We start from the raw sequence: 26,089 nt of genomic DNA, 5'->3' as shown, positions 1-26,089 counted from the left end.
GGCGGGGGAAAGGCAGCCAGGGCACCAGAAACCCCACAATTTCTCAAGTTATCAGAACTGGGCTCAGTAGCATCTTCACTTCAAGATGACAATCAAGATTTTGAAATAAAGCCATACATTCAAAGTGCAAATGTACATACATGCCTGTATCAATGATTAACTGCTACTACCATGGATATTCATACATAAACACTGAAGTCTCCCAAGCCAGTCTACACACCATTTTCACACTTCTTGATGCCACAGCTTTGGTGTCGGGTGGCAGGATCAGTTGTGTAACACCAGGGACCACGCTTATCATTATCTGGATTCCGGCAGTAATTTTCTTCCAATCCATTACGTGGTGATGGAGCAAACCTTATGAGACACAGAGAGAACTAGGCAAGCTCAAGTAAATGTCCCAAATGGAAATTGTCCCATCAGCAGTAAATTTGTGTAAAACCAATCCTTCAATTTTTCAACCAGAAACCCCCAGTTCTGAAACCAGTGCAAATTGTGCAAACTTAATTTTTTTTATTACCAAAATGTGTGCCCTGTCTTTCCATCATGATGCGCAATGATTTAATACAATCTTTTTAAAAACATTTCAAAACACCATTAAGATTCATTTTTAAACAATCCAATAATTCCTAATCCAAAGGTAAAAACAACTGCAGCTGAGATCTTATTCATCATTGAAGAAGCAGCAGACCAAAAAAAGCCCACTGATTAAAAAAACTCTTGACTGCTTGCTGAAAATTGAGAACGATGGGGCCAAGTAAGCCTCCCTTTGAAGATTGTTAACTAGCTTACTTGTTTTATTTTGGTGCAAATGCTATTTATATTTAGATTTATATCCTGCTTTTGGGGGGGGGTTTCCTTGAACGCTTCCAACAAGTACTTGTTATTTCATTTGGGAATTGTGGTGGTTTAAGTATATAGAGGAGGGGGCTTGGCTCTATGACCTTTCCCCCAACGAACTAGAAGGGAAATGGCTCTGGGTACCATAGGGGATGGCAGAAGCCTCCTCCCCGGGCTGGACTACTGTCAGACTGTGTCTATGCCACAGCTATTTGATTTTTCTTCTTCCATCTCCATTTGTCCTTCATTTTCCCAAGATATTCTTCTGCTGAGCTTTATGCATTTTGAAGTCCACATGTGCAGATGGCAGCCCAGAAACATTTGAGAGTAGGCATGCCCCAACTCACCACTCAGAATGGTAGGATGGTGTGCTCACTCACAAGCAGATCCACTTTTGAGTAGACACTCTAGCTTACTGTTCCAAGCAACAACCTTGCTGGGAACAATACTTGCTACAACACCTGTCCCGAAATCACAAGGAACATTGTGAGAGATTAAGTATCTCTTTCAGGAAATATGAATTTGTCCTGGGACATATTCTAGAAAACTCATATCCAACATCTGCTCCAGAGAAATCTTATACCAATATGGGGCAGGGCATAACACCTATATGGGAGGGATACCCTGAAGCAAGAAACATTACCTCATCTTCATTGGCTGAGGTATCCCTTGGAGAACTGTCTGGATAATGGCTCTACTTTACTGATATTTTCCAACAATGATCTCCCCTGCTTCCCATCCCCTCCAAGGTCATTGTGTGTTTTGAAGCAGAGCACCATAGAACCATATTCCCACTTTACCTATGGTCATGAGGAAACTTCAGTCTCCACGGCTGACAGGTTTTCCCCTTTTCCGTCACTGATTGGGTTCCTCTGTAGCTTGTGCCATTTCCCACAATGCAGTTCCTTATATAACCTGTAGAGAGGAAAAGAAAGATTGTCTAGGAGGACATCTGAACATATCCAAAAGATGACCTAGGACATTAGAATACAGCAGTAGAGTGTGATAGATTTCTTTTTGGCCATTTGATATATTCCAGAGTGAAAAAAGACAGTCCTGCTGGAGGAAGGAGACCGCATTTGTCAATATCCTTGCATTTCTGACCCATGAGTACCACTAACATAGTTTCCTCAGAGTCAGACTGGAAAAAGTGGAAGAATATTTTTGCATCAGCCACCTGGTCCTAGCAACAAGATGAGGCATCCTTAGAACTAGTAGTTCGATAGAATTTGGGACATCTTTGTTATGGACAAAATCTCTTCAAAGATCAAAATGCCTCTGTTTAAAGATAACTTTCTGCTACATCGGACATCTTTTCTGAATTACATAGATAAATCTAAAGTAACACACACCAGACCAGAACAATTAAGATCTACTTTCATTTATTAAGAACATATATAGCAAGTGAATATACACAGATGGCATTTATAACTTTACCAATCTGACAATGACCATTGTTCTTACTTACTGATGTTATCTGTATTATAAAAATTAAAAGGAGATGAGATACCCTTCATAAGAGATTGTGTTATCCAGTGATAGAAATAATGTGCTCTGCCTAACTGTGTAAAATAATGATATATCACATTAATTATTAGATTTCAGAGTTAAGGCACACAGAAACAAGACGGTTTGGTGAACCAGGCAGGGATGAGGATATATAGCTTCCCAGAGCAAATGTGACAACTCCACATAGAGAGATTCTGAATAACCAGTGTAGCTCTCAATGTTTGTCTCATCTCTAGCTTGCTCCTTGACCCCAGAGTGAAACTTAACTGCAGATTCACTAAGCCATTCAAATGTATCTAACAGCACTGTTACGTGCTTGCCTACATATCACTTGCTCTTGGCCCCTGTGTAACATGGCCTTGTCTACCTTTTTTCTGGAAGAGGTCATAGTGGACATTCCTCTGCAACTGGGTGTGTGATGAATGTTGGGTCAAAGACAGCAGCTGGCATCCATTATTTTTCCAGTTGTAGTGAAAAGCTCTGGAAAAGTGACATAAGAGCACAATGCTCATTAGCACATGACCTAAGAACATCCCATAACCTAGACTGGAGCTGGTATATGTGCTTCAGGCCAGGGGCCACACTGACTCCTCACATCTACAAAGGAACACTCAGATCTACATTTTCACCCTATATAGTACATGCCTCTGCTTGGCATGTACAAAGGAGTGCCACTTCCCACTCTGCAGAATGTTCCTATATTCCCTATTCCCTTTACTCCTGTATCTGCATCATCTTTTATTAGTTGGTTCCTCACTCCTCTGCTATCTGTAATAATCATCAGCATTAGTACAATGCCTCCAAAGCACTGTACCCAAAGCACTTCAGAACCCAAGCACTTCAGATAAATTACCCTAAAAACCCTTACAACAGTCCTGTAAGTTAGGCCAATATTATCCCCACATTGCTGATGGAAGGATGGGACCAAGGTTGAGAAATAGTGGCTTCCCTATATATTGAGCTTATGGGAAGAGACAGGATTCAGACGAGGAACTTCCCAATTCCCGGTTTAGTCACTTGCAGCCCAATCCCATATAAGATGCAAATCATCCCATATATAGGGCAAACAAAGGAGAAAGACTCTTGCCTGGAACATTGAGTAGCTGCTGCCACTAAAGAGTATTAAGCGAGATATACAAATAGTCTGATTCCGCATAAGGCAGCTGTATAAATCCAGCCTATCCTCTGTATAATCTGGCAGCTCTCATCTCGTGCACCCAGTGCTGTTGCTTGCCCCCTCACCTGCAGTCAAGCAGTGTTGTGCAATGCCTCGCACACTCCTCTACCCCTATACGCTGCTCCGCTGTCCAGTGAGATGAAGAGACCAGCTCAGTCGCTTTTAGCCTCTGGAAGTCATTAAGAGGGGAACGGAGGCCTGGAAAGACACAGGAAGTGTAAGCAGCTCTGGTCCTCTGCAAAGGGGACAGCGGCAATAGACCTGGGCCGCAGTACAGAGAAGCACACAGCTATTTATTTATTTATTTATTTTGCACATTTCGATACTGCCCCAAATGCAAGTTGCTGGGCGGTTCAAAGTCTGAACACACAACAATTAAATATTAACACAATTAAAACAATTTAAAATATAGATTAAGAACTCTAAAATTCAAAACTATAAAATTAAAAGCCTGATTAAACAGGGTACGTTTTCAGATCTTTCTTAAAAACAGGCAGGGCTTGGGAGTTTTGTTTTTGAACAACAGCACCCTCCCATCCCCATGACAAGCCAAGGGAGTTGAGGACAGACTGCAGTTTGAAGAAAGTCATTCGGAGCAACACGCAAACTTTTAGATACGCCTAATGGAGTTCTCCCACCATCAGTGTTCCAAAGTAAATAAAAACTTGATGAGTCACCAAAAAAAAAAAACAGGTTAAAGAAACTTCTCTAAGAGCACACCCAAATGGCTATGATTTGGAGGACTGAGGGCAGATTCTTTTGCTCCATTTAAAACCACTGATATTTATTGTAAGGAATTAAGCCTTTGACTCAGAGCCAGCTCACATGAGGAAGGTGGGGAGTGCTGAGTTACCCCTGCTGAGCTGCTTGAGTGGGCTTCCATTTTAAAACCTTTTACTTTAGACCTTCGGTAGATTAAAATGTTGCCACCAGACACCCTTTTATCAGAGACTGGACAGCCTGGGCTGGAGTGCCACAGCCTAGACTTCTCTTGTTCTCTTGCTACTTGGCAAAGATAAAAAATTTCCAGGTGTATTATGCCTACACGTGGCGAGAAAACAAGGTAAAGGTAACATGTGCCATCAAGTCGATTGCAACTCCTGGCACCCACAGAGCCCTGTGGTTTTCTTTGGTAGAATACAGGAGGGGTTTACCATTGCCTCCTCCCGCGCAGAATGAGATGATGCCTTTCAGTATATTCCTATATCGCTACTGCCTGATATAGTAGCTGAACTGAACTCTCAGAGACCCTGTGCACTAGTGGGCTCCACCCGCCCCACTTCTTCTGAGTTAATAACCAGCTCTGAGAGGCTTGTGAAAAGGAGAACAAAATGAGTTAATTCAGGACTACAGACTGGTTCGTCTGAGTCTCTAGCTTTTTAGATGCACTTAAAAATCGTTTAGGTTGGTTACAATAATACTTCAAAGCACCCAGATTTTTCTTAGGCGGTACATAATGGAATTTTGTTGCTTAGTTACAAAGAACAGATACTTAGGACTATAAAAACACACAGAGAAAGCAAAATAATTCCTAATGCAAAGTCTGGCTAAACATACTTTCCCCTATGCTAGATTCTGAAGCCATAAAGCCCTGGCTTCATTTCCCTTGAAAACTCACCAAAATTCCTAGCAAGATCAAGTCTCCTGCAAACCTCTCGCCCTGAGAGATTGTCCTGCAGCATTTACAATGTGGGAGCAGACACTTCCCCCTTCTTCTTCCCAGCATTCCCCCAGCAACTCTCCTCATGTCCCAACCACCTGGTGGATTAATTGGTCAAGACCTGGGGTCACCAGCCTGTCAGTCAAGCACAAGGGTTCACTTCCTCTTAACTCTAGTGGGGGTGGGGAGGCTGGTTTTGTTATTTTATTTATTTATTTCAAATATTTATATCCCGCCCCTTCAGTACATTACTGCTCAGGCGGGGTGGTTCACAACATCTGCTCACTACATCTATCATCTCACTTCCTTGCCTGTAAATATGATGCATTTCTTCTCTTATTTTTTCTTTACACTAGCTTTTCCCTTGTTGTGTCCACTTTAAAATTCTGCAAATTACATTTAAATGCTTGTGCACGATTGCTCCCATTTATCTTTCTATTACTCTTCCTCAAACACCAGTATTGAGTTAGTAAATATCAATATTACTGCATTTTGATATCCATGGATCAGACAGACAGCATGCCTCAGTCCATACAACTAATAGGACCAATATTGTCCACACCACACAAACAGTTTCATTGACTGCTGATGTTGCCTATCATCTCTTATATTGGCCAAAGGCTGCTGCCAATCATCCCCCACCCCACCCCCGCACACGGGCCTTGTGCAAATGCTGGCAAATTGCAGGTTCCACTCCTTGCCACCTGTGACGCTGGTGTAAGCAGAATCTGGGGAGAAGCTGCTGCCCTTGCATGACCTTCTGCCCTACTCAAAGCATTGCTTCATAGTCCTGAAGATGATTCAGTCATGTGTGTGCTGTGCTGCTGCATAGGGGACCCAGAGGGACTTGGTGGGGTAGATCTTAGTACTGTAACATGTGGCATATTTCCCTTGAAAAAGGGAGATTTGTGTTCTCTGTTTAATTGCTGTTATGGGAAATTTTAGAACCTAATTGGGAACTCCGACCTCTTAATCTCAAAGGTGTAGCTCAAATGGGGAAGGAAATGCACTCTGCATGTGCTCAAAAACTATTACCACTTCATACTGAAAATGAGTATTGGAGCTGAAGCCAGGCTCAAATTGTCCGTAAGTCAGAAAGTGTGAGAAAATGCATGATCGCCTATGCCTATCATGCACCTTTTTCCTGGCCAAAGTCCTGAAATTTTAACATATGCACAACAGGTTGAAATATATCATGTACAGGCTTTCCTAGCACTGCAGATAAAGTTTGTGGGGGGGGGGGTTTGTGGGGGGAGCTCCATTTGCAAACAATCTGTTTGGCATAAACTCAGGGGTGTAGCTATAATTGAACAAGGCGGGGGGGGGGACCAATGTCCCTGGAGGGGGTGGGGCCACTGACTGGGTGACAACTTGCTCTTTGCTTTCCCCCTCATAGCTCTCTGAAGAATAAAGTTGGGGGTGGGGGCAGGAGCTCATCTTCACTTTTTGCCCCATGGCCCATTCCAACCTTGTAATGCCTCTACATAAACTCGTTACAGGCACAGTCTCTTGTTCAAAAAAACAGGGCGTGGGGTGGGAAATAAACCTACTTTGAGATACCCGCATGTATCAGGGAATGGAGGGGGCTCCTATGTTTTTTTTTATTCGGGAGATAGCCTATGCCTTTAACAGCTCTATATGAGCGACAAGCAGTCAACTAACTTTGCACTTCCCAGCAGTGAACAAAAATGCTTCACCGGCTGAAAACCTGTCATGGCAGCGTCAAAGGCTTGAGCCCTGCTGGGCAAGAGAGGGAGGTCAGGGCCATACACAGTAGACAGGCCAGCCACCTTTTGCTTGCTTATCTTGGGCTCTGTGGGACAGAATGGGATGCTGGGGGGTGGGGTGGGGGACAGAGACAACTGTGATTCCCAACTGCTCAGTCCACATGTCTCAACAGAGCCAGCATGGAAGGGCCAAGCCTTGACCCAGAAATTCTTACCCACCTTAGGGGGGCCCCCCACCTTTTGAAGGCACCTCAGTGCAGAGGGCTTGGGCAGGCAGCAAAGCCGGGGCCAGAGAGAAGGGGCTCTGCTGGGGCAGCTGCTAAGCCTGAAGGGGTGAGAGTGCCAAGCCCTTGTGACTGGGAGAGAAGACTCTTGTGAGTGATGCGGGTGGAAGGAAGACGGGGGTTTCTCACCTGTGCTGAAGGTACAGAGCAGCATGAGAAGCAGGACAACGGCAGTCTGCATAGCTCTCTCCAGCAGCCCCAGCCTTCCCCGCTTGGCCAGAGGGATGTGCCAGCCAGAGTGTGTACAGGAACATCTAAGCAGTAGGAAGCCACACACAAGCCCCCTGACCCTGCTGGCCAAATATTTACTTATGGCTCACATGTCAGCAGTGATACGGCAGAGGAAGGAGGAAGGCTTCAAAGGATATGGGGTGCAGTTACACCAAGAAACCCATGATGGTGAGCCACCACATGAATATCAGCTCCACCTTCACTAGGCCGTTCTTCAACCAGTGGGTTGCCCCCTTCCACAAGTCCCAGACGATATGAAAGACAAAAGAAAAATACAGTCATGGAGATGTTAGGAAATTGCTCCAAGCCTGTTCAAGCTGGCCCTGGCTCAAAGGCCTTCCCCTTCCTGTAAGTGGTCTGATGAGAACGTACCACCCCAACCACTCATAAACCTGTCCTGAGACCAAGCCAGGATCAAGGGGGTGGCTAGAAAAAATCCAGCACAAGCTCCAGAGACAATTTCAGGGCTGTGGCAGCTGAAATCTCAACCCCCAGTTTGCTATGCTCACAAGGGATAAACTAGAGGGGAACCTTAAAAAGAGGGAGTGGCCAATAGAGCAAAACAGAGATTTACAGTGAGGAACACAGTCTAAGAATGCGTAGGAGTAGGATTGCGCCTCTTCAATGGACAGTTATTTGTTTGTTTGTTTGTTTGTTTGATTGATTTCTATACCGTCCTTCCAAAAATGGCTCAGGGTGGTTTACAAAGAGAAATAACAAACAAATAAGATGGCTCCCTGTCCCCAAAGGGCTCACAATCTAAAAAAGAAACACAAGATAGACACCAGCAACAGTCACTGGAGGTACTGTGCTGGGGGTGGATAGGGCCAGTTACTCTCCCCCTGCTTAATAAACAGAATCACATTAAAAGTTGCCTTTTTGCCAAGTTAGCAGGGGCATTATATGCATTTAACAGCTGCACAACAGGCAGAAATCAACAGGTGATGTCAGGGAAAAGCAGCACCTGTTGATTTCTACTTTTTGTACAGCTATTTAAAAGGCATGGGGTCCCTGTCAGAAAAGAGTGCAGCTATTTACACAGTCCAGAAATAGTGCAGTTGTTAGTGAGTATTGATTTGGGAAATAGACTCCCAGCCCATAATATTTCTCTGTTCGTAGACATGTTCAGCACAAACAAGGTTACGTGAGGAGGTGCCATGTAACCTGCAGAGCCCATGCTTTGCAGAAGAGTTCAAGCCCAAGCATTGCCAGATAGGGTTCAGAAAGAGCCCTGTCCGAAACCCTAGAACAGGGCTACTCAACTTCAGCCCTCCAGCCATTCTTGGACAACAGTTCCAACATTCCCAGCCACTGTAGCCAATAGTTAGGGGTGATGGGGGTTGTAGGCCAACATCTGCAGAAGGGCCCAAGTTGAGCAGCCCTGCCCTAGATAGGACAGACAATACTGAGCACGGTCTAACTTGATAGAAGGTAGCTTTATATGTTCATTGCTAGAACTAGGGGACCAAACCATCAGAAATTAAGTAGGCGTGGCTTTCTCCAGCATAGAGATTAAAAAACCAGAAAATTAACCTACTGAACTGCTTCCTGACATGCAGTTGTTAGTCATTAAGACATTTGCACGTCCTGTTGGAAGTCATCAAAGAAAGTGTTGTTGTCTGTCTCATGCACAGGAGTGGAGCTCTCAGAAAAATAAAAAATTATACCTTTCAATTGTTAATGTAGAAAAATAATTTTCAGTTGTTCAGTCAAGAACTATGGGAGAAGCTAAGAGGAAGGGGCAAAAACAGGGGAGGCAAAATGAGGTCATCAAGCAGGGACAGTGTAAAAGCTAGAACAGAACAAATGGAACACACCCTTTGAAATAAAACTGAGGCAAAAAATAGTGGGATGTGTTAGAGATATCAGGGCGCTTTCCAGCTTAGCCACTCAACAGTGGCAAAATGCTTCCGTTCAGGCAAATCCCATTCAAAACGTAAATAGCAAAGTGCCCAGCAGTGGGAGCAGTCCTGCAAAAATTAACAACCCGGGGAAAAAGCAACCTTTTAACGCCGGACATACAACCTTTTATCAATAAATCGCAGCGATTACATTCGAAACAAGGCATCGGAAATTTGAATGGCACCCTGCTGTCAGCATACGGGCTGCGGTGTCACAATGCAGGAAATGTGGAAGCACACTTCAGAGATAAAACCGTGACCCCATTGCGGATCTAATCTGGAAAGCATCCCGATGACAATATTTTAAATCTAAAACCCTTCCAGTGTTCTATCTATCTATCTACAGTATCTATCTATCTATTTATTTCTCTTAAACATAACCATTACTAATCCCATGTGTGGCAGCTCTCATGAGAGTTCGCAAGCAGCTGCCAGATAGCAATGGGGACAGGCGGGTAGGGGGAGAAACTGCTGGCCAGGAGAACGGCAGAATGATGGCCATCGGGCAGGGAGGGAAAGCAGCGGCCGGAGGGGGAGGACAAAAGGAAAGCCCAGAAGATAACTAGCCTTCAGCTAGTTTTACTTGCTGGAACTCATCCTGAATTGAATGGGCCAGAATGGAGATTTTATAAATAATACTGCACAATAAATAGTGTGATAAGTTAGACATATATGAGAACATCATTTTGGAAATGTGATTGATGCATTAATTAACCCATTCCCAGCCCAAATCCATTTTTAACAACGAAAGGAACAACTGGTCTTAAGGCAGCAATCTGCTAGCTGAGCGAAAAGGCACCTTATTAAAGTGGCAATTCTCCTGATTTATCAGGGGGAGAGCAACTGGCCTTTAGAAATGTGCTGAAACACAGGGGCAGCTGGGAGACATAGCTAGGGGGAGCGCCAGGATGGCGGCCAGCAGAGGAGGAGCAGGTACAGACCTGCTCTCCTCCGCTTTAAAGGGGCCTTGATTTTAAAGGGAGGTGCCTGTGATATGGACAGCCGAATCGCATTTTGGCACATCCCTACTGGCCCTATCCACTCCCAGCACAGCCATTCCTCCAGTGACTGTTGCTGTTGTCTATCTGATGTGTCTTTTTTAGATTGTGAGGCTTCTGAGGACAGGAAGCCATTTTATTTATTTATTTTGTCTATGTTAACCACTTTGGGAACTTTTGTTGAAAAGCAGTGTGTGTGTATATTTATTTATTGTATAGTCAGATTTGCACACCACATGTGACTGGGTGGGAAATATGGAGCAAGCCACAAAGCTTAACCGGCCTGTACCGGTCTATCTGATGAACGGCCAGCCTGCAAGCAGTGCAGCTCTTGTTTACTTCAGAGCAGGCAGAATGAGAGAGAGGGAACTGCCAGGAACCGAAGGCAGCGGCCCAGAGGTGTAGCTAAGGGAGAGGGCCCATGTTTGCCCCAATCCTTGGCAGTCCCTGGGAGATAATGAAGGAAACAGGAGAGATGGGGGGGCCCTCAGGAGCTGGGGGTCGCAGGTTCTTTGAACCCATCCTCTCAATTATGGCTGCAGCCCTGCTTCTGCTGCCTCTTGTTCAGCACGCCCACCCAGTTCATTAGGCTGGCTCGCTCGCTCCTGCATGTGTGCCTCTTACATAGCCTACGGCTTTTTGTACAATTATAAAAGGCCTATTCTAGCTGTTCCAGATGGGTGGCTGCGAAGATATTTTTAAAAGTATAACAATCGGAAGGATGTAAAGTCTAAAAAAATAGTTCTCAAATGTCTCTGACGTATCTAACATTTTTAGCCTCCGTTTTATTTCTAAAGGGTCCAGTGAGGCCTATTCTGTTCAGTTCCAGCTTTTACACATTTGGGGAATGTTGCAACAGACACAGAAAGCTCATTACACGTTCTCATTCTTTTTTCTTTTGCTATGTGAGTCGTTCTGAGAACTTTTCTTGTTGAAAAGTGGGATGATGACAGTGGTGCTGGTGATGATGATGGATATGGACGGGAGGATAGATCAAAAGACTAAGGATGAAATTAGAGTTCTTGCCTCAAAAGTCCCAGCTGGTACTTCCTTTCCTGCGTGTGGTAGTTCCTTCTTGCCTGAGGTAGAACTCTAGGAAGAGAGGGGCTTAACTTCCACGGTTGCAATGCGGGGCGGGGGAGTACAGAACGGGCATCTATGGGCACTAGTGTTCTTGCCCGGTGTGACCTGCCACACAGGAGGGAGATGTGCGCTGCCTCCTGCTCCACACTCCTCTTGTGCGATACTGCAGCAGCAGCAGCTAACGCTCAAAGGTCAGCAACGCCCGCGCTTTCATTATGACTTCCTCAGTCAACCTGATCAACTCTGGCCAGCTGCACAACAATGCCACAAGAAACCAGGAGGTGCATCCTCCTATGTCGGCAGGAAAAATGGTCGGTTTTGTCAGTGACCACTCATTCGTTGAACAAATACGGCCCCTTTTAGTTCGTTTCTTCACCCGCGGGGGTCAAGGTATGGTGACAAAATTGGCCTTCGCAAAAAACAAAACAAAACAAAAAAGCCATGCCTAGGCTGCCAAGGACAGACTGTGATTGTTAACAAAATACAACCCACGCTTGGGCACCGCTTCTGCAGTTTCCAATTCCAAAGCTGAATCGATGCCTGCGGTCATACCATTTTTCCACCAGAGGGCGTACGCATCCAACTTCTTCTAGCGCGTAACTTGAGCGAGCAGTGGGAGTGTGTTAAAACCCACAGGTTCAACCGAGGCCGTGAAACTTGGGCTTCTGGGAGTCGTAGTTCACCTATCCTCCCCCAGACATTGCCAAGCATGCCTGTTCCTAGGGACCACGTTTCCCAGCAAGCCATTGAGGGAGATGTGCGCAAAGCATCATGGGGCTCGTAGTCCCGCCCTCCCGTTGTCACAAAGCGCCGTGGCTTGGCGAGCTGAGCTCTCTAGGACTTCATTTCCCAGAGGGCACAGCGGTGGCGGCACCGGCACCCGCTGAGAGGGGGAAGCAGAGCGAGTGATCGATCAAGGGAAGGAAGATGGTGGAGCCAGCGGCGTGGTTCCCCCGTCAGGCAGCGACCGGCCCCGTCAGTCCCCAGCAGAGAGACGCCGCCCGGGCCGAAGCCGACTCCTGATCACCGCCCGGCTCGGCCATGCCCAGATCACGCCGGGGCGACGGAGCCCGCAGGGGCGGCCGAGGTAAGCGGCAAGCGTGGGGGAGTCTCCTGGGCGCTGGGCTGGCTCGCCTCCCTCCGCTGGCCGGTGCATGCCTGCGCGCTTCGTGTCGGGAGGCTCTCCCACCGCGGCTGCTCTGCAACAGGAGGAGGAGGAGGAGGCGGCATCCGGCTCAGGCACTCCGTGCGCGCGGCGGCTCGGGCGGCTGCCCCGCTGGGTCTCTGACAGCTGTTGCGCCGCTGGCCGTGACTGACGCCTGAGACCGGGGGACGCCCGGCGGACTTTCCAGGCAGACCTCTTGCCTCCTCCTCCCTCCACTTGGGTCTGGGCTCGCCCGCTGATCGCTTGCGAAGCAGGAGTCCGTAGAGATTTGTATCGGGACGGACAACTCCTGGCTTTTGCCGAGGCAGAAGATGTCGCGGCCGATGCTGCTAAATGGGGCTCGTTGGGCGATGCATCTTCCGTGGCGCTGTGTGAGTGGGGGAGAGTCGCTGGCGTAGAAGTGAAGAAATAAAAGCTTTATTTTTATTTTTATTTTTTTGCACCGAGCTGTTTTGTCACCCCCTTCAAATTTCAAGGAGTTGGGATGGCCTTCCTGAGGACACCTCTAGTGAACTCTGGAATATGATTCTTAATTTAGTACTTCAGAACCTCAACACGTGGCCTTTTAAAAACCCATTCAACTCTCAGTTTCCTTGTTCTTTTAATTACAATTCTGAAAATATCCCACTTACTACTTTCTACTGTACTCCATAGACGGGAAAAGAAAGTGTTAGGAAGCAGTATAACCCGCCTGTGAGCTGTCTTTTGTGAAGGTCACACATATGCATTTATATTTTGTGTATGTTCACAGGGAAGTTGCGTCCTGCCTACACACAGCGAGATACACGTATGTATGTGCATGCGTGTGTCATAAGTGATCTGTGTTCAGGTTTCCATCATAAAAGTGCTTCTGAAACGTGCTACCTGTGAAATGTGCTGCCTCAGCCTTAAAGGGCTAAGTGACATAAGCCATAGCTAGAAGTCTGCCTAAAGAAGGAAAAGGTAATAAATAGACAGCATGAACTGTGTGTCCCATTAACATCTGTGCTGAAAGCCTCTGTCCATATGCTTAGATTATCCTTGGGAAGTGCCCCCCCCCGCCTTCCTGAACGCACCTGAGCAGTTCCTGGTGCCAACAAGAATGTGTTTGATTAGCCAGTGTGACAAGCTGAAAGCAGCTTGTTGGTTTCCTAGGCCACGTAATAAGCTAGATGTGATGGGAAAGCAGGAAAATCTTTGCTTGGGATGTGTTTCCATTACTATAGATAGCACAGCTTTACCGCTAAGCAACATCTGTTCTGCTGCATGTGTGCGCACTCTTGTGTCATATGGATGTGCATTAGGGATGTGCATGGAACTGCGGCGGGGCAGTTCGAAGGTGGCGGGGGTACCCCTTTAAGAGTGGGGGAGGGTGCACTTACCCCTCCCACCACTTTTCCCCCACCGGTGTCATTTGTTTAGAAAGTTAATAGGGCAGCAGTGTACCTCACATAGGAAGCTGCCATATACTGAGTCAGACCATTGGTCTGTCTAGCTCAGCATTTGTCTTCACAGACTGGCAGCAGCTTCTCCAAGGTTGCAGGCAGGAATCTCTCTCAGCCCTATCTTGGAGAAGCCAGGGAGGGAACTTGAAACCTTCTGCTCTTCCCACGTGCACGTGCTGGAGCATCAGAGACTTCTGGGTAATGGGGTGGCAGGGAGGTACACTGCCACCCCAATTAGCTTTCTAAACAAAGGACACTGGCGGGGGGAAAGTGGCGGGTGGGATAAGTACACCCTCCCCCTCTCTTAAAGCAGGACCCCCACCGCCTTGAACTGGTTCCGTGCACATCCCTAGTGTGCATTTTGCTTTGTCCTGCTATTGAGCAGAGCAATTATTTTGTGTATGCTTTGACCGAACATGTAAGGTAACATTATTGCTGCCACGGGCCTGTTACTCACAAAGGTGCATGTGGAAGCACCTGCACTTCAGGCTGAGGATGGGGAAGAAGGGCAGGGCTCAGATGATGAAATACTGCTCCATGCAAAACAGTTCCTTGCACATAGAAAACTAAGATGTCCAGGCTAGGCTTGTGCCCGAAACGTTTCGGAGGCCCTTATGAAGGGCTCCGAAACGTTTTGGCACTGGGGGCAGTTTCTGCGCCAAAACGCCGACGGGGGTAGCACTTTAAGGGTGGGGGAGGGTGTACTCACCCCTCCCGCCGCATTTCCCCCGCAGGCGCGCTGTTGATTTTAAGCCCCTCGGGGCGGCAGCATTCCTCCCTGCCGCCCTGTCAGCCGGAAGTGGCTGGAAGTTGCGAGCGCACGTGCTCCCGTCATGCATGCGTGCGCACACGGCAGAAGGGCGCACGCGCACGATGGGCGCACGGGCGCTCGCGATTTCCAGCCGACGGGGGAAACGGGGCAGCAGGGAGGAACGCTGCCGCCCCGAGGGGCTTAAAATCAGCAGCGCGCCAGCGGGGGAAATGCGGCGGGAGGGGTGAGTACACCCTCCCCCACCCTTAAAGTGCTTACCCCCCCCCCCGTCCGTCAGCGCCGAAGATTTTCGTGCACATCCCTAGTCCAGGCCCAGCCCAAGGCCTCCCCCCCACACACACACACTTGAGGCAGCAGAGTGATCCATCAGCCCCTCCCCCCATCTCCTCCCTCACCTTCTAGCCTCCCTAGCAGCCCTTGTGGGATGCATGACCAGCAATTTAGGGGGAAAGTTCCTGTGTTGTAGGTGGTGATAATGAAGTCCTTCATACAGTGGAGTCTTTCTGGAGAGATGGAAATGCTAATAAAGCATGCCTTTGCCTTTTGTGAATTCAAACGTTGGTTTGCTGTGCTGCATTAAAATGCCATGGAACTTCATGCATGACACTAACAAACATCACTCTTAGTGACCTTTCTGGGAACGTACTAGGCAAATTGGTTTGGCTCCAAGAACACACAGCTGCAAGGACACCCATCCTTTTTTATTTGCTTTCTGAGATGTGTGACATCAGCACTGGGGCCAGCACCTGTTCCTCACCTGTGGAACTCTCCAGGAAGGCTGATGCATATGGGCTGTTGGTGTTGCAGTTAGTTTGTGCTTAGGGATGGTGTCATGCAGCAAGTGTGAGGCATGCGCTCTTCAAAAATTAGCTGAGCCTATTTATGTAACTGTGTTAACAGAATGTTGTCTGGAAGCTGCCACACAGGTCCTTTGTGTGCATTATAAAGCTGCAGTTGGTAAAGTCCTTTTTAGAATATTATTTGGGAGACTGAGTTAACATGTATTCACTAGCGCGCAGTGTGTGTGTGTATGTTCTAGAAATTAATTGAAAATTGAAACCTCTTGGGCACATGGTTGTTGTTTTTTTAATGCTTATATCCTGCCCTTCCTCTAAGGAGCTCAGGGCAGAATACATGATTCTCCATGACCCATTTTATCCTAACAACCACCCTACAAGGTAGGTTAGGCTAAGAATCCTCTTCATGTGAGGATTTGAATCCGAGACTCTCAAATTCTATCCAGCACTCTAACCACTACACTGCTCTCATAATAGCTATTATAATAACATCCAAGGATGTCAATGGAATGCACTTTGTGGCTCGAATTTAAGAGATCAGCCACTTAATACAAGAAATATAATTCCATTTTAGAAATGTCTGCATTCAAGAACATGATTTTCCTTTCTTTTGTATCCTGTTCAGTGTTCATTTTGGAGCTCCCCTCAAAAAAACTTCCCTTTGAATTTCCTCCCACTTGCCAAATGTCATAGCTTTTTCCCTTGCTATTCAAATCACGTTTTAAGCCTCCCTCTCACTTTTCTTTTCTTTTCTTTTTTTTAAAAAAGTGGAGTTGGAAAAGAAACCCACTCTGGGGAGGGCATAATTCTGCAAAAGTTAACCACTTTTACGTCACATTGATTCCAATGGAAGAGTGAAGCATACGATTTGTGTATATTGCTCAAGGCCAGCCCCAGGTACAAGGGGGTCCTCCATGACTGCAATAGGTTACGAAACACTGTAGGCGGCTACATGTTATCAGGAGTGCCCATGTGTGTTGTCTTGAGGCTCTGTGAGTGTCTTGGGGCAAATTACTATCACCCGATACATTGTCAGTTGCCACACACCACCCATCGGTTCAGCGCTTGTCTCTCCTAGCAGCTGTGCAAGAACTCTGTGTCTGTTCCTTCGGCATCTGTGTAGCAGGCCCTCAGAATAAACATGACCTCACTTAGTGTGTTAAAGTTGACACATGCATCCCACCAGCCTTGCTGCTTGGTGATTGTTCTTGCAAGCAGGCCGTGAGGGGAAACTTTCTGCCATGTGTTTGGGGTTTGGAATGCCTGAGACACCTGCTGGTGACTCTCAACATCTGCTGGGCCTGCTGCAGAGCGGTGACGCCAGCCTCCTTTTGTACTGGGTGGCGCCATGCTGGCGTGTTAGCTGTGGGACCCAGCTGTGTACTCAGCAATATGCTTTCATCTGCTTGTGCCACCAGTTCAGCATTTTCCTCAGGCATGAAGCCAGAGGCCTCTTAACCCTTGAGTGACCCTCCCTTGGAACCCCCTAAGCATCGGCTGCCCTTTGTAGGATGATGAGTAGAGCTTGGTATTCTAGCTGTGTGGTGGCTGTGGAGGTGGGTTGGGTGGGGGACAGGAATCAAAATAATAATAATAATAATAATAATAATAATAATAATAATAACCTTCCTCTTTCTTCGCTCTTGCACATTCTGCATGGCCCTACACCCAGCCCCTGCCCTGTTCCAATCCTTCTTTCTTTCATGGGCTTGTTGGTGTCCTGCTCATTTGTGAGGGAAATAGAAAATGGATCGGGTGGCTTCTCACCTTGGGCCTGCTTCTGCTGGTAGAAGGGTATCCAGCGTGTTGGGTAGCACGACACTTTCTGTTGGGCAGAACTGCACTTTTGTAAAAATCATAAGCAGCCATGTTGGTCCATTGGGGGAAATCCAAAAACCAGGATCTGGTAGAAACTTTATTATGAACAAGGAAGGTGACACAAAGTCATCTGGAGCTTTCTGAAGAACATGAAAGTCTGTTGTTCACTACTTTGTGTCATTGTGGTTGGTGCTAATAAAGGAATTGCCTGCAACGTCTGTAAAAGTATCATTAAAAAACAATGTATTTGAATGGTTAAAAGTCCATGTAATCAGAGCATTGTCTATCAGGTAGAACAATTAGCTTGTTTTTCTGTGCATTTGTGAACGGGCTTCTGTTCTATTCCACCTAATGAAGCATAGGATTTAATTCCAAAGCTTGCACGTTCTTTGTAGCTTATGCTCTTTGTTACTATCATAGCCACATCTTAATTATTGCAGAAGAATCTCTACTAATGCATTTGGGCTATGCTGCATTTGAGTTGTGTGCACAGCCTAGTTATTACATTTCCCCCCTCCCACCCGAGGACAGCAGGGAAGGTTGGATGTCTCCACATAGCAGCTTGGCTCTCTACCCGGGCAGCCTTGCTCCTGTGTAGGGCTAGCTGAGGTGAAGCACTCACGCAGGCAGCTAAGGTTAAGCATGCTTGAGTTGTTTCAGTGTGGAGTGCTTGGGGGCTTTTGTGTCTGTCAGCTGGAGAGAAGAGTGGGTGGGCGTTACTGCTGAGATCTGTGGGCATGTGACTCCTGGAACTAGAATATTCTATGGAACTTGGCAAAAGCTATGCAGTTGCTAGCCAAGTCCAGTCTCAGTTTTATTAGTAATTAGTATGGCCCACTGGCTAGAGTGTTTCACTTGGACTCATGAAGCCTAGGCTCAAATCCTAGCTCATTCGGGGCCCCATTCGACAGCACTGGGTAAACATTGAGCAACTTTAATTACCTCCACAGGGTTATATTAAAGATTTATTTAAAAAAAGAAACCACCAGAATGTAGTTTGTACATTCAAGTGCTCTATAATGTTAAAGTAGCAATGATATTAGTGTCGACATTGGGTAAGGATTTTTTTAAAAAATAAGAACTAGGGTGGCTGATAGTAGAGAGAGGTCCTACCTGTATGTATGTGCAGTGATAGATGCCTTTTTGAATACCTGACTTTCAAGTTTCATATAGGGCTACTACTTCTGAACCCAAATGGACTGCTGAGAGGGTAAGAGTGTATGCACCAGTTTTTTTCTTTCCCTAAGACTCCTGACTGAAATTTGGCCTTATAAATGCACCCGCTGATCAGCCTGTGTATTGTTGATCAGTGATCAGTCTTTGACCATCACTCTCAAATGTGACCGCAGAATCCAGTCTGCTGATTCTGAATGTGGCATCCCTGGTTAAGAAGCTGCAGTGCATTCCAAGGCATCAGATGTATTTATGTATATTTTCTGTGGCAGCCTTGGGAGATATTGAGTCTAATCTTGAGATTGTGCTAACCCCAGTTAATTCTTTAATTAATCCCCCCAGAGAGGTATAAGAACTCTCCTTACTCTGGGGGAACTTGCAGTCAGCACTGCTGAAATTATCAAGTCAATCAGTCTTATCGCAGTATGAGTTCTACAAAACTGCGTCCCCAGGGTGCATCGTAGCAGGAGTGTCTGATCCAAGGGTGTGGTTTTCCAACCAACCACTAGTCCTCCCGTTTGGTATTGTTTGTCCCCCAGTTAGAAAATGAGACCCCCCACCCCCATATCAACTCAGCTTCTTTTCCCCTTCTTTTTGCTGTGAATTTTATGTCAAAAAGTGATCTTTGGATGCTCTTAATAATGATGAAAACTCGATTTAGAGTTGGTCAGACTCGTCAATTGAACAGTTGTTCATTTAGTTCCTATGAACTGAATTGTTAAGGTGTATTTTATTCTTTATTAATACTAAATTGATACGGTGCATTAACACAATGCGGGCCATAAAGTTGGGGAACTTGTTGCTTGTTTTAAGAACTATGACGCTTTGTGGAAGGAATGCTAGTACTGACTGGTGGCAATGTTTGGACTCTCCCTGCACTTGAAAAGGTGGGCAAAGCTAGACCAACTGGGTCACTGGCTCTACTTGCGCCTGAAAGACAAATATGAACCAATTACCTTAGCCTATTTGTTCTGTTCAGATCCTACAGTGTACTTGAATGCAAATGTCTGAACACTATTGGGGATGGGACTGTAATTAAGTGGCAGAGTATCTGTTTGCATGCAGAAGGATCCTGGCATCTCTAGGTAGAGATGGGAAAGATTCCTGCCTGAAACCTTGGAGAAGGTACTACTAATCAGTGTAGCCAATACTGAACTACAGTAGTTGGACCAATGATCTGACTCTGTGGAAGGCTGGTTCCTATGTTCCCATATACATGTTCAGAGGTGCACCTAGGCAATTTTGGAGCCTGAATCTAAAGGCCTTTGGAGTGCCCCACCCCGCTGCAAGTTAAGCATCATTTTTTAACACGTAGGTTCTTGAGGACACAAACCACACCACCCAGGACAAAGTAAAGACAAAGTAAAGGCCCCCCCACTGGGGGCCCCAGTGGGTGTGGAGGCCCTAGACTTTGGACCTGAAGTCCAGGGTAAGAGCTCCTCTGTACATGCTTTTGGGTGAATGACTGTATGTAAACCTGTGTACAGGCCTCTTCAAATCAAGAAGCAGATAGGAAATGTACAATCATATGTGTGTTGAATATCATATGTGAATAACTGTGCATACAGATCTTTATGTGCATATAATTAAGAACAGCTACAGGTATTCTGTTATAATTTTGCTAGGCAATTTTGTTTTAATGCTCATATCAGAAGAAACTGCATGGCAACATCTTTGATTCGGAGGCTAAAGGAGGAGCCCTCCTTTCCATTCCTACAGAATATTAAGGATGAAAAAAATCAATTCTGCTGGAATACAGATGTTGAAAATTCCTTATAAACCGAATTGTAATCTGTTAAATAATACAGGATTCTTGGACAGAAATAGGGATTTCCGCTATGGCTGTTGGATTCCTGGAAGCAGGGTGGAACTTTTCAAATAATAAGGCCACAGGCAAGGATGGCATTCCCAGTGAGGGTTTTTTTTAAATAATCTTGAGGGTAAGTCTTGGTGATTGCTAACCTCTTTGATGTCATCAGTCTAATTAGAGGTATTTCTGATTGCTGGAATGTGAGCACTGTCCTCCCTGTGTATAAGAATGGCGATAGAAATCTCATCATGTTTTATGGAGCAATTTCTTACCGATGGCTAACTTATGTAAGTGGCCAAGTAGGTTAGTATTGTATGTATTGTTTCAAACTTGCAGTCTGTCAGTTTGTCAACTTTGCTGAAATTGAACCACTTGTTGCAAAACCAGGTATTTAAATATAGACTGTGTGACATAGTTACTTAATGTGACATTACTTCTAGCCAATACCAGGACATCTATGGCATGTGGTGTTTAATTTTCAAATCCCTGCTCAATTAGCAAACATAGCCAAGTTTGCATTAAGAAATGGATTCACTCTGCTTAGATTCCATTCAACAAATGCCTTCTGCAATTTTAGGCAGGAGATAGAGCATAACATCTGCCTTGGTATTTGTGGTAATGCTGAAATTGAGGGTGTCCTGTGCTATTTGTTTGCCTGTCTAATAACTCTGAGAGTGTAGGCCAAGTCCCTGTTGTTGAAGGGGCCACTGGTCAAACCTCTCGGTTTTCTTTTCTGAAGCTGTTTGCAAATGACAGCAAGAGGATCACGCAAGAGGTGGCAGCCTTTGCTTGAATTCTGTCTGAAACACGACCACCTGGATGCTGACTGCCACGTGGATCAATACAATGATCCTTTTTATGAAGTCTTGCTCTATGTGGATTGTAAATCATCATCTCTGTCTCTGACAGTGCGGTTTGCTGTGTGTTTAGAGGCTGTTTTGAATTTTGTTGCGGTCTGTGACTGAAACAAATTAACCCTCTAGCCTTATGAATAACTTTATACTTTTATTAATACAAAGAGGAGGAGGACATTCTCCCTAGACACACACTTTCTCCTTCAGTCTCAGTTAATCTTTCCATTAATCTCTCCATTCTCAACCACATGTCACACAACTCAGGTCTAGGGTTTTGTCCTTGCATAAAATCAGTCATTCACTCTTAATTGACCCAAGTGTATTTCTGTTGAAACGGAACGGTCCTAGCACTTTGCTGTCTGCAGATTTTTTTTTAAAAAAAACCAACCCACAACTCTTCCTCTTACCTGCCATCCGACGTACTCATTTCATATGGTGCTGGTTATCTCCGGGTCCAGGCCTTGAATAGTTATCAGAAGGGTGTGTTTAAGCTGACTGCTAATTTTAGCAAAAGGCAGTAGCATGCAAATTGCTATCCAGTGCTAGCAAATGTATGCCAGAATGTCAAGAGAATGGATAACTAACCTTCTTGCTTTAGGTGAGTGAAAATTTGGGTCTCCCCCCCCCCATTTGCCACCCTCTGGCATTTGGCTGTCGTCTTCTCCAGCAGAGTGGCCCCAGCTTGCTTGTGTCAAATTTTTCAATACTGGCCCACGTGCTGTGCAGTTGCAGGGAGCCTTCCATATACTTGGAGGGAGATGGGGAGGGAGAATAATTTTTGCTTCTCTCCCCTCCCTGCAAAAGCCATTTGCTCTGCCAGAAATATGTCCCCGAGGGCTGCACAGCAAAAATCACTCCCCCTCCACATGTACGCTGCTGGGGGATAAGCCCTCGCCGCAGGTACACTAAGGGCTCACTGGGACTCTCCCAGCTTCTTCTGCCCACCTACTGCTGCACAGCAAGTGGGTCACTGCCTTAGATAACAAGGTCATCATTGTCTATTGGTGCTTGTGGGAGTGAGTTTTCATGTAAAGGTCTTGATCTGTTTCCCTGTGGAAACAAGGAGAGAAGCAGGGTAGGTCAATGGAATAAGTGAAAATGCCCGATTTTTTGTTTAGAATGGAAATGCTTACACAAAGCAAAGTGAATGTAGATGAGCACTCATCGAGTAGAAGGTCACTGCATTGTTCATGTAAGTAACCACTTGTTAGGCCGGCTGTACAAGCCCATGCAGACAACCAAGCTATCATGTGGTGAGTTGTCTTGCCTTGGTTGCCTGTCTTATCTTCCAAAGTGGTAGGAAGGTTTTTTCCCCACACGTTTGTAGTACCATAACTCAGAGTATCATCCTTTTAAGTGGCTAGGAGATCTCTTTGCATGGATTTCTGATCAGATGTGCAAGAGTGATATAATTCTGCTTGCCATATGATGATGCAGCCAACCAGCTTATTGGCTACATGTATAAAGTGGTAAGTTACTTGATTAATTGTCTTCTGTATTCACTTTTAAGACATAACTGGGGAAAATATTACATAACCTAATTTCAGCTCTTGAGAAAAGATGTGTGTTAGATCTAGATCAAGGTTTCTTAACCTTGGGCCCCCAGATGTTGTTGGACTACAACTCCCAGAATCCTCAGACATGGCCTTTGTGGCTGGGGATTCTGGGAGTTGTGGTCCAACAGCATGGGGGGGGCAAGGTTAAGAAATCCTGATCTAGATAATCACAAGGATACAGAATTCAGCATTTCCTATCCAAGTGAACATGAAGCCACCTTGCCTGTGTTGATTTTTTAATCTCTTCTTTTAGGAGCTCGCAGCAGTGCCAAGATGGAGTCCCAGGCCAGCGATGATGAGGCAGCCAGTGAAGTGCTGAGTCACTACAGCAGTGCCAGTGAGAGCACCAGTGTAGCCGAGGAAGTGACAGGTGAGTGTCGGAAAAGCTGGTGTTTCTTCTATGTTTAAAACAAAACTCCTTTTAGTTTAACTCACCAGAAAGCTTCAGCTATGCACCTCGGTATAGATTCTGCGGACTGAACACACACCTACATATACGTGGAAGCTCCACACAATTTGTAGTTTGGTACAGGAAAGTGTTTTTCTGGAGTTCAGAGGGGTAAGGTGGATGTGTGTGTACCAAAGCCTAGTACTCATGGGGAGTATGGGGATAGGAGAGTGGGTCTGCAAGGGCACAGAGACTTGTATTTGAAATGTGTAGGGAGTGATGACTAGACAGCTTTCATTTCTGTGTCTTAGAAAAAATGACTTCTGTGTATTTAGTCTTGTAAGAATATCCTCCAGGTCAAGGGACCAGGTAGGGAACCCCTACAAATGTTCTAACTGGTATGCATTTACAGATAGGCAAGTAAAATTTCTGATGGCTACTAATGTCTTTTGATGGCCAGCAATATTTTCTGTGCATGATTAGCAGAATTTCAGGGATGTGTGCTAGAATATAAATGAAGATTCTTAGCTTTTTGCAGTAGGGATGTGCAAGAACCTCGGTTTGTGCACAGGTTTGTGCATGGGGTGTGGGGGAGGGCTGAGTTGTGGGCGGGACCTTTTAAAAGGAGGAGAGCAGGTCCACTGACCCATGCAGCTTCCTGTTGCGACGGCACTCCCCCCAAGAACCCACGCGTGGCACAGACATGCACATGGTTCTTAATTCCATCTGAACTAATGCAAGTAAACTAACCAGCAGATGGTGGAACAATTCAAAACTTAAAATTGCCCCAAACCCCTTGAGCCATTGGATATTGAATCCCACTGTGGTTCAGCCAGTGCCATTCAGACCTGACTTGCAGCCTTTCTCCTCCTCCATTAAGGAGTGCAAGGTTGGTGGCCTGGGGGTGTGCTTAGTCCAGTCTGGCTCTGATGGTTTCTTCTCTGCTCCGCCTTGGCTGCTTTTTTCAGGAGGGGATGCAGTTGATGAGCAGGCTCAGCAAGAGGAGGTGGAAGATAAACTGAAGGAATGCATTGACAATGTGATGGACAAGAGGTGAGACGCATCTGCCACATTGAGGCTTGTTTCAGACATCATGCCAGCTTATGGTTTAAGAAGTTTCTTGATGATGTGCTTTTGGAATTGACAAGCTATGGTTTGTGATTGGCTGGAAAACCAGAATTGGAAATTTTGCCTGGCATCCTGACTAAAGCACGCTTGGAGGGAACGCATAGGGAGACGCATAAGGAGCTCTCACGCAATGCCCCCACTTCCCCTGTGTGGGTACTATTGCACCAGAACCCTTAGAGTCTGGTGTGCTCCCTGTGGCACTCAGTGACATGTTCCTGATTTGGCAGAGCCTTCTGGAGTGCAGTGAGTGCTCCAGGCCTCTAGCACAACAGGGCCCCCACTAGGGGATTCGTGTGAGGGATCCCTGTGTGTCCCTGCAGTCCGTTGAAGCACGCCTGCTCCATTAGCCAAGGTGTCTGCCTATGCCTTGAAGAGGGTATGCAACATATGATTTGTTGTTCTACCTATATGGTTAGGTGTGATGTAGCCAGACTTGGTAGCCAGCCAGAATTTGTGCAGACCACCAACCTTCTTCCTCTTGTTCCTTGTCTCTGGAATAATGCTGACTTTGGGGCCCTTCTGAAGTCTAGCAGAACTGTAGGGAGGAGACCCCACCACTGCCCTGCCTTCCTCTCCAACTTGGAGCTGGGGAGGGAACTGAGAGCTCAGCCCTTGCCAGAGGCAACCAAATTTTATGGGATGGTGTCTGAATTGACAAGCCATAGTTATGCCTACTTTTGAAACCCACTTAGAGTCTGGAGTGCTGGAGCAGAGGGGCAACTAAAATAGTTTGCCACGATGTCCAAGCTAAGCCCAAGTGTTCCTGGTCCAGTTGAACCATGTGCCTTTAGAAGACAGCAGCAGCACCCCCATAAATTCCGGGTACATCAGCTACATTGTTCTAGACAAAGTTCACCAAGCTGACAACATTCATTGCAGTGATTTGGAGCTCCTTCCAGAGGGAGAAGAGGGATAGGAGAAGCAGAGAACCAGTCTTGGGCACATACTGCTTACCAGCATATTCACCTAGTCAGGGGAAACAGCTAGATTCTGTGTTCTCCTTGTTGCTTCTGCTGAATACTGTTGGCGAGAACGGTTTGGTTCTTGGAGTGGTCCTGCCTCTTGCAGTCATCCCCCGCATATAAGACGCTTCAGTTCTCTTGAAGCCGAGCCAACAGCATCGGACTGCCAAGCAGGGCAAGCCGGAGGCAGCTCCATTGAGGAGAATTTGGCAGAAGCGCCAGCAGCGCTTGGCACCATTCCTCACTACACAATGGGAATTACTTCTGCCCCTCTGACCATGTAGCCAGATGATCCAGAGTGAACTTCCCAAACAGTGGCTTTTGGGTTTTTTAAAGGCACCGTCTCTCTTGTGCCTGTTGCTTTCAAATGGCTCTGAACAATTTGGGGTTTTAATGTAAGGTTACCCTTTTCATTAATCCCATCTCTTTGTTTCTCCTAACTCCTCATGTACCCTGAGAGAAACTTGTGTACAGTTGACTCCTTCAATTTGCATAATGACACGTAGGATTGTCACCTATATAGTTCTGCACGACATTCTCCCCACCCCAAGAGTTCCTATTTCCAGGAGCTCCTCTTCTATTGCATGAGTCTATGAGGAAACTGGTTTAGAGATGCTGATAGATTGTGCAACACACACACACACACACACACACACACACACACACACACACTCTCTCTTAGTGCAATAGATGCACCTCTTGTACTTTGCACAACCATACAGCTTCACTGTATAACTTCAGAAATCTGATACATTATGAAATTAGCAGGTGCCTGTCTGTACCACAAACAAGCACATGTTGTGTATTGCATAGCATATGGAATAATTACTCA

At 46.1% G+C, this 26,089-nt stretch overlaps 2 protein-coding genes across 8 annotated transcripts in view; one reads left to right on the top strand and one right to left on the bottom strand.

The window, feature by feature from the left end:
- The window catches only part of MST1 (macrophage stimulating 1), a 32,679-nt gene extending 20,403 nt beyond the window's left edge, over positions 1–12,276 (bottom strand). Inside the window, exons 1-6 of one of the 6 annotated variants that reach the window (XM_053291150.1) lie at positions 11,963–12,276; positions 7,327–7,661; positions 3,592–3,724; positions 2,717–2,829; positions 1,641–1,755; positions 221–357 (exon numbers count right to left, since the gene is read on the bottom strand). In XM_053291150.1, the coding sequence (XP_053147125.1) occupies positions 221–357; positions 1,641–1,755; positions 2,717–2,829; positions 3,592–3,724; positions 7,327–7,378 (550 nt within the window). In that variant the 5' untranslated portion in view covers positions 7,379–7,661; positions 11,963–12,276. Of the gene's footprint in view, positions 1–220; positions 358–1,640; positions 1,756–2,308; positions 2,360–2,716; positions 2,830–3,591; positions 3,725–5,144; positions 6,133–7,326; positions 10,672–11,962 lie in introns of those variants that run through there. The other 5 variants (XM_053291148.1, XM_053291152.1, XM_053291146.1 and 2 more) reach the window with 5 other exon arrangements.
- A 19-nt stretch (positions 12,277–12,295) lies between these two features.
- IFRD2 (interferon related developmental regulator 2) overlaps positions 12,296–26,089 on the top strand; it is a 26,184-nt gene continuing 12,390 nt past the window's right edge. The window contains exons 1-4 of one of the 2 annotated variants that reach the window (XM_053291154.1): positions 12,296–12,497; positions 13,327–13,362; positions 23,033–23,149; positions 24,136–24,220. In XM_053291154.1, the coding sequence (XP_053147129.1) occupies positions 12,452–12,497; positions 13,327–13,362; positions 23,033–23,149; positions 24,136–24,220 (284 nt within the window). In that variant the 5' untranslated portion in view covers positions 12,296–12,451. The remainder of the gene's footprint in view (positions 12,498–13,326; positions 13,363–23,032; positions 23,150–24,135; positions 24,221–26,089) is intronic. The other variant, XM_053291155.1, reaches the window with a different exon arrangement.

This window comes from Hemicordylus capensis, chromosome 2 (genome assembly GCF_027244095.1).
Source record: "Hemicordylus capensis ecotype Gifberg chromosome 2, rHemCap1.1.pri, whole genome shotgun sequence".
Lineage (NCBI taxonomy): Eukaryota > Metazoa > Chordata > Lepidosauria > Squamata > Cordylidae > Hemicordylus > Hemicordylus capensis.
The sequence above is the reverse complement of the archived record's forward strand: the minus strand, read 5'-3'. Positions and strand labels throughout refer to the sequence as shown.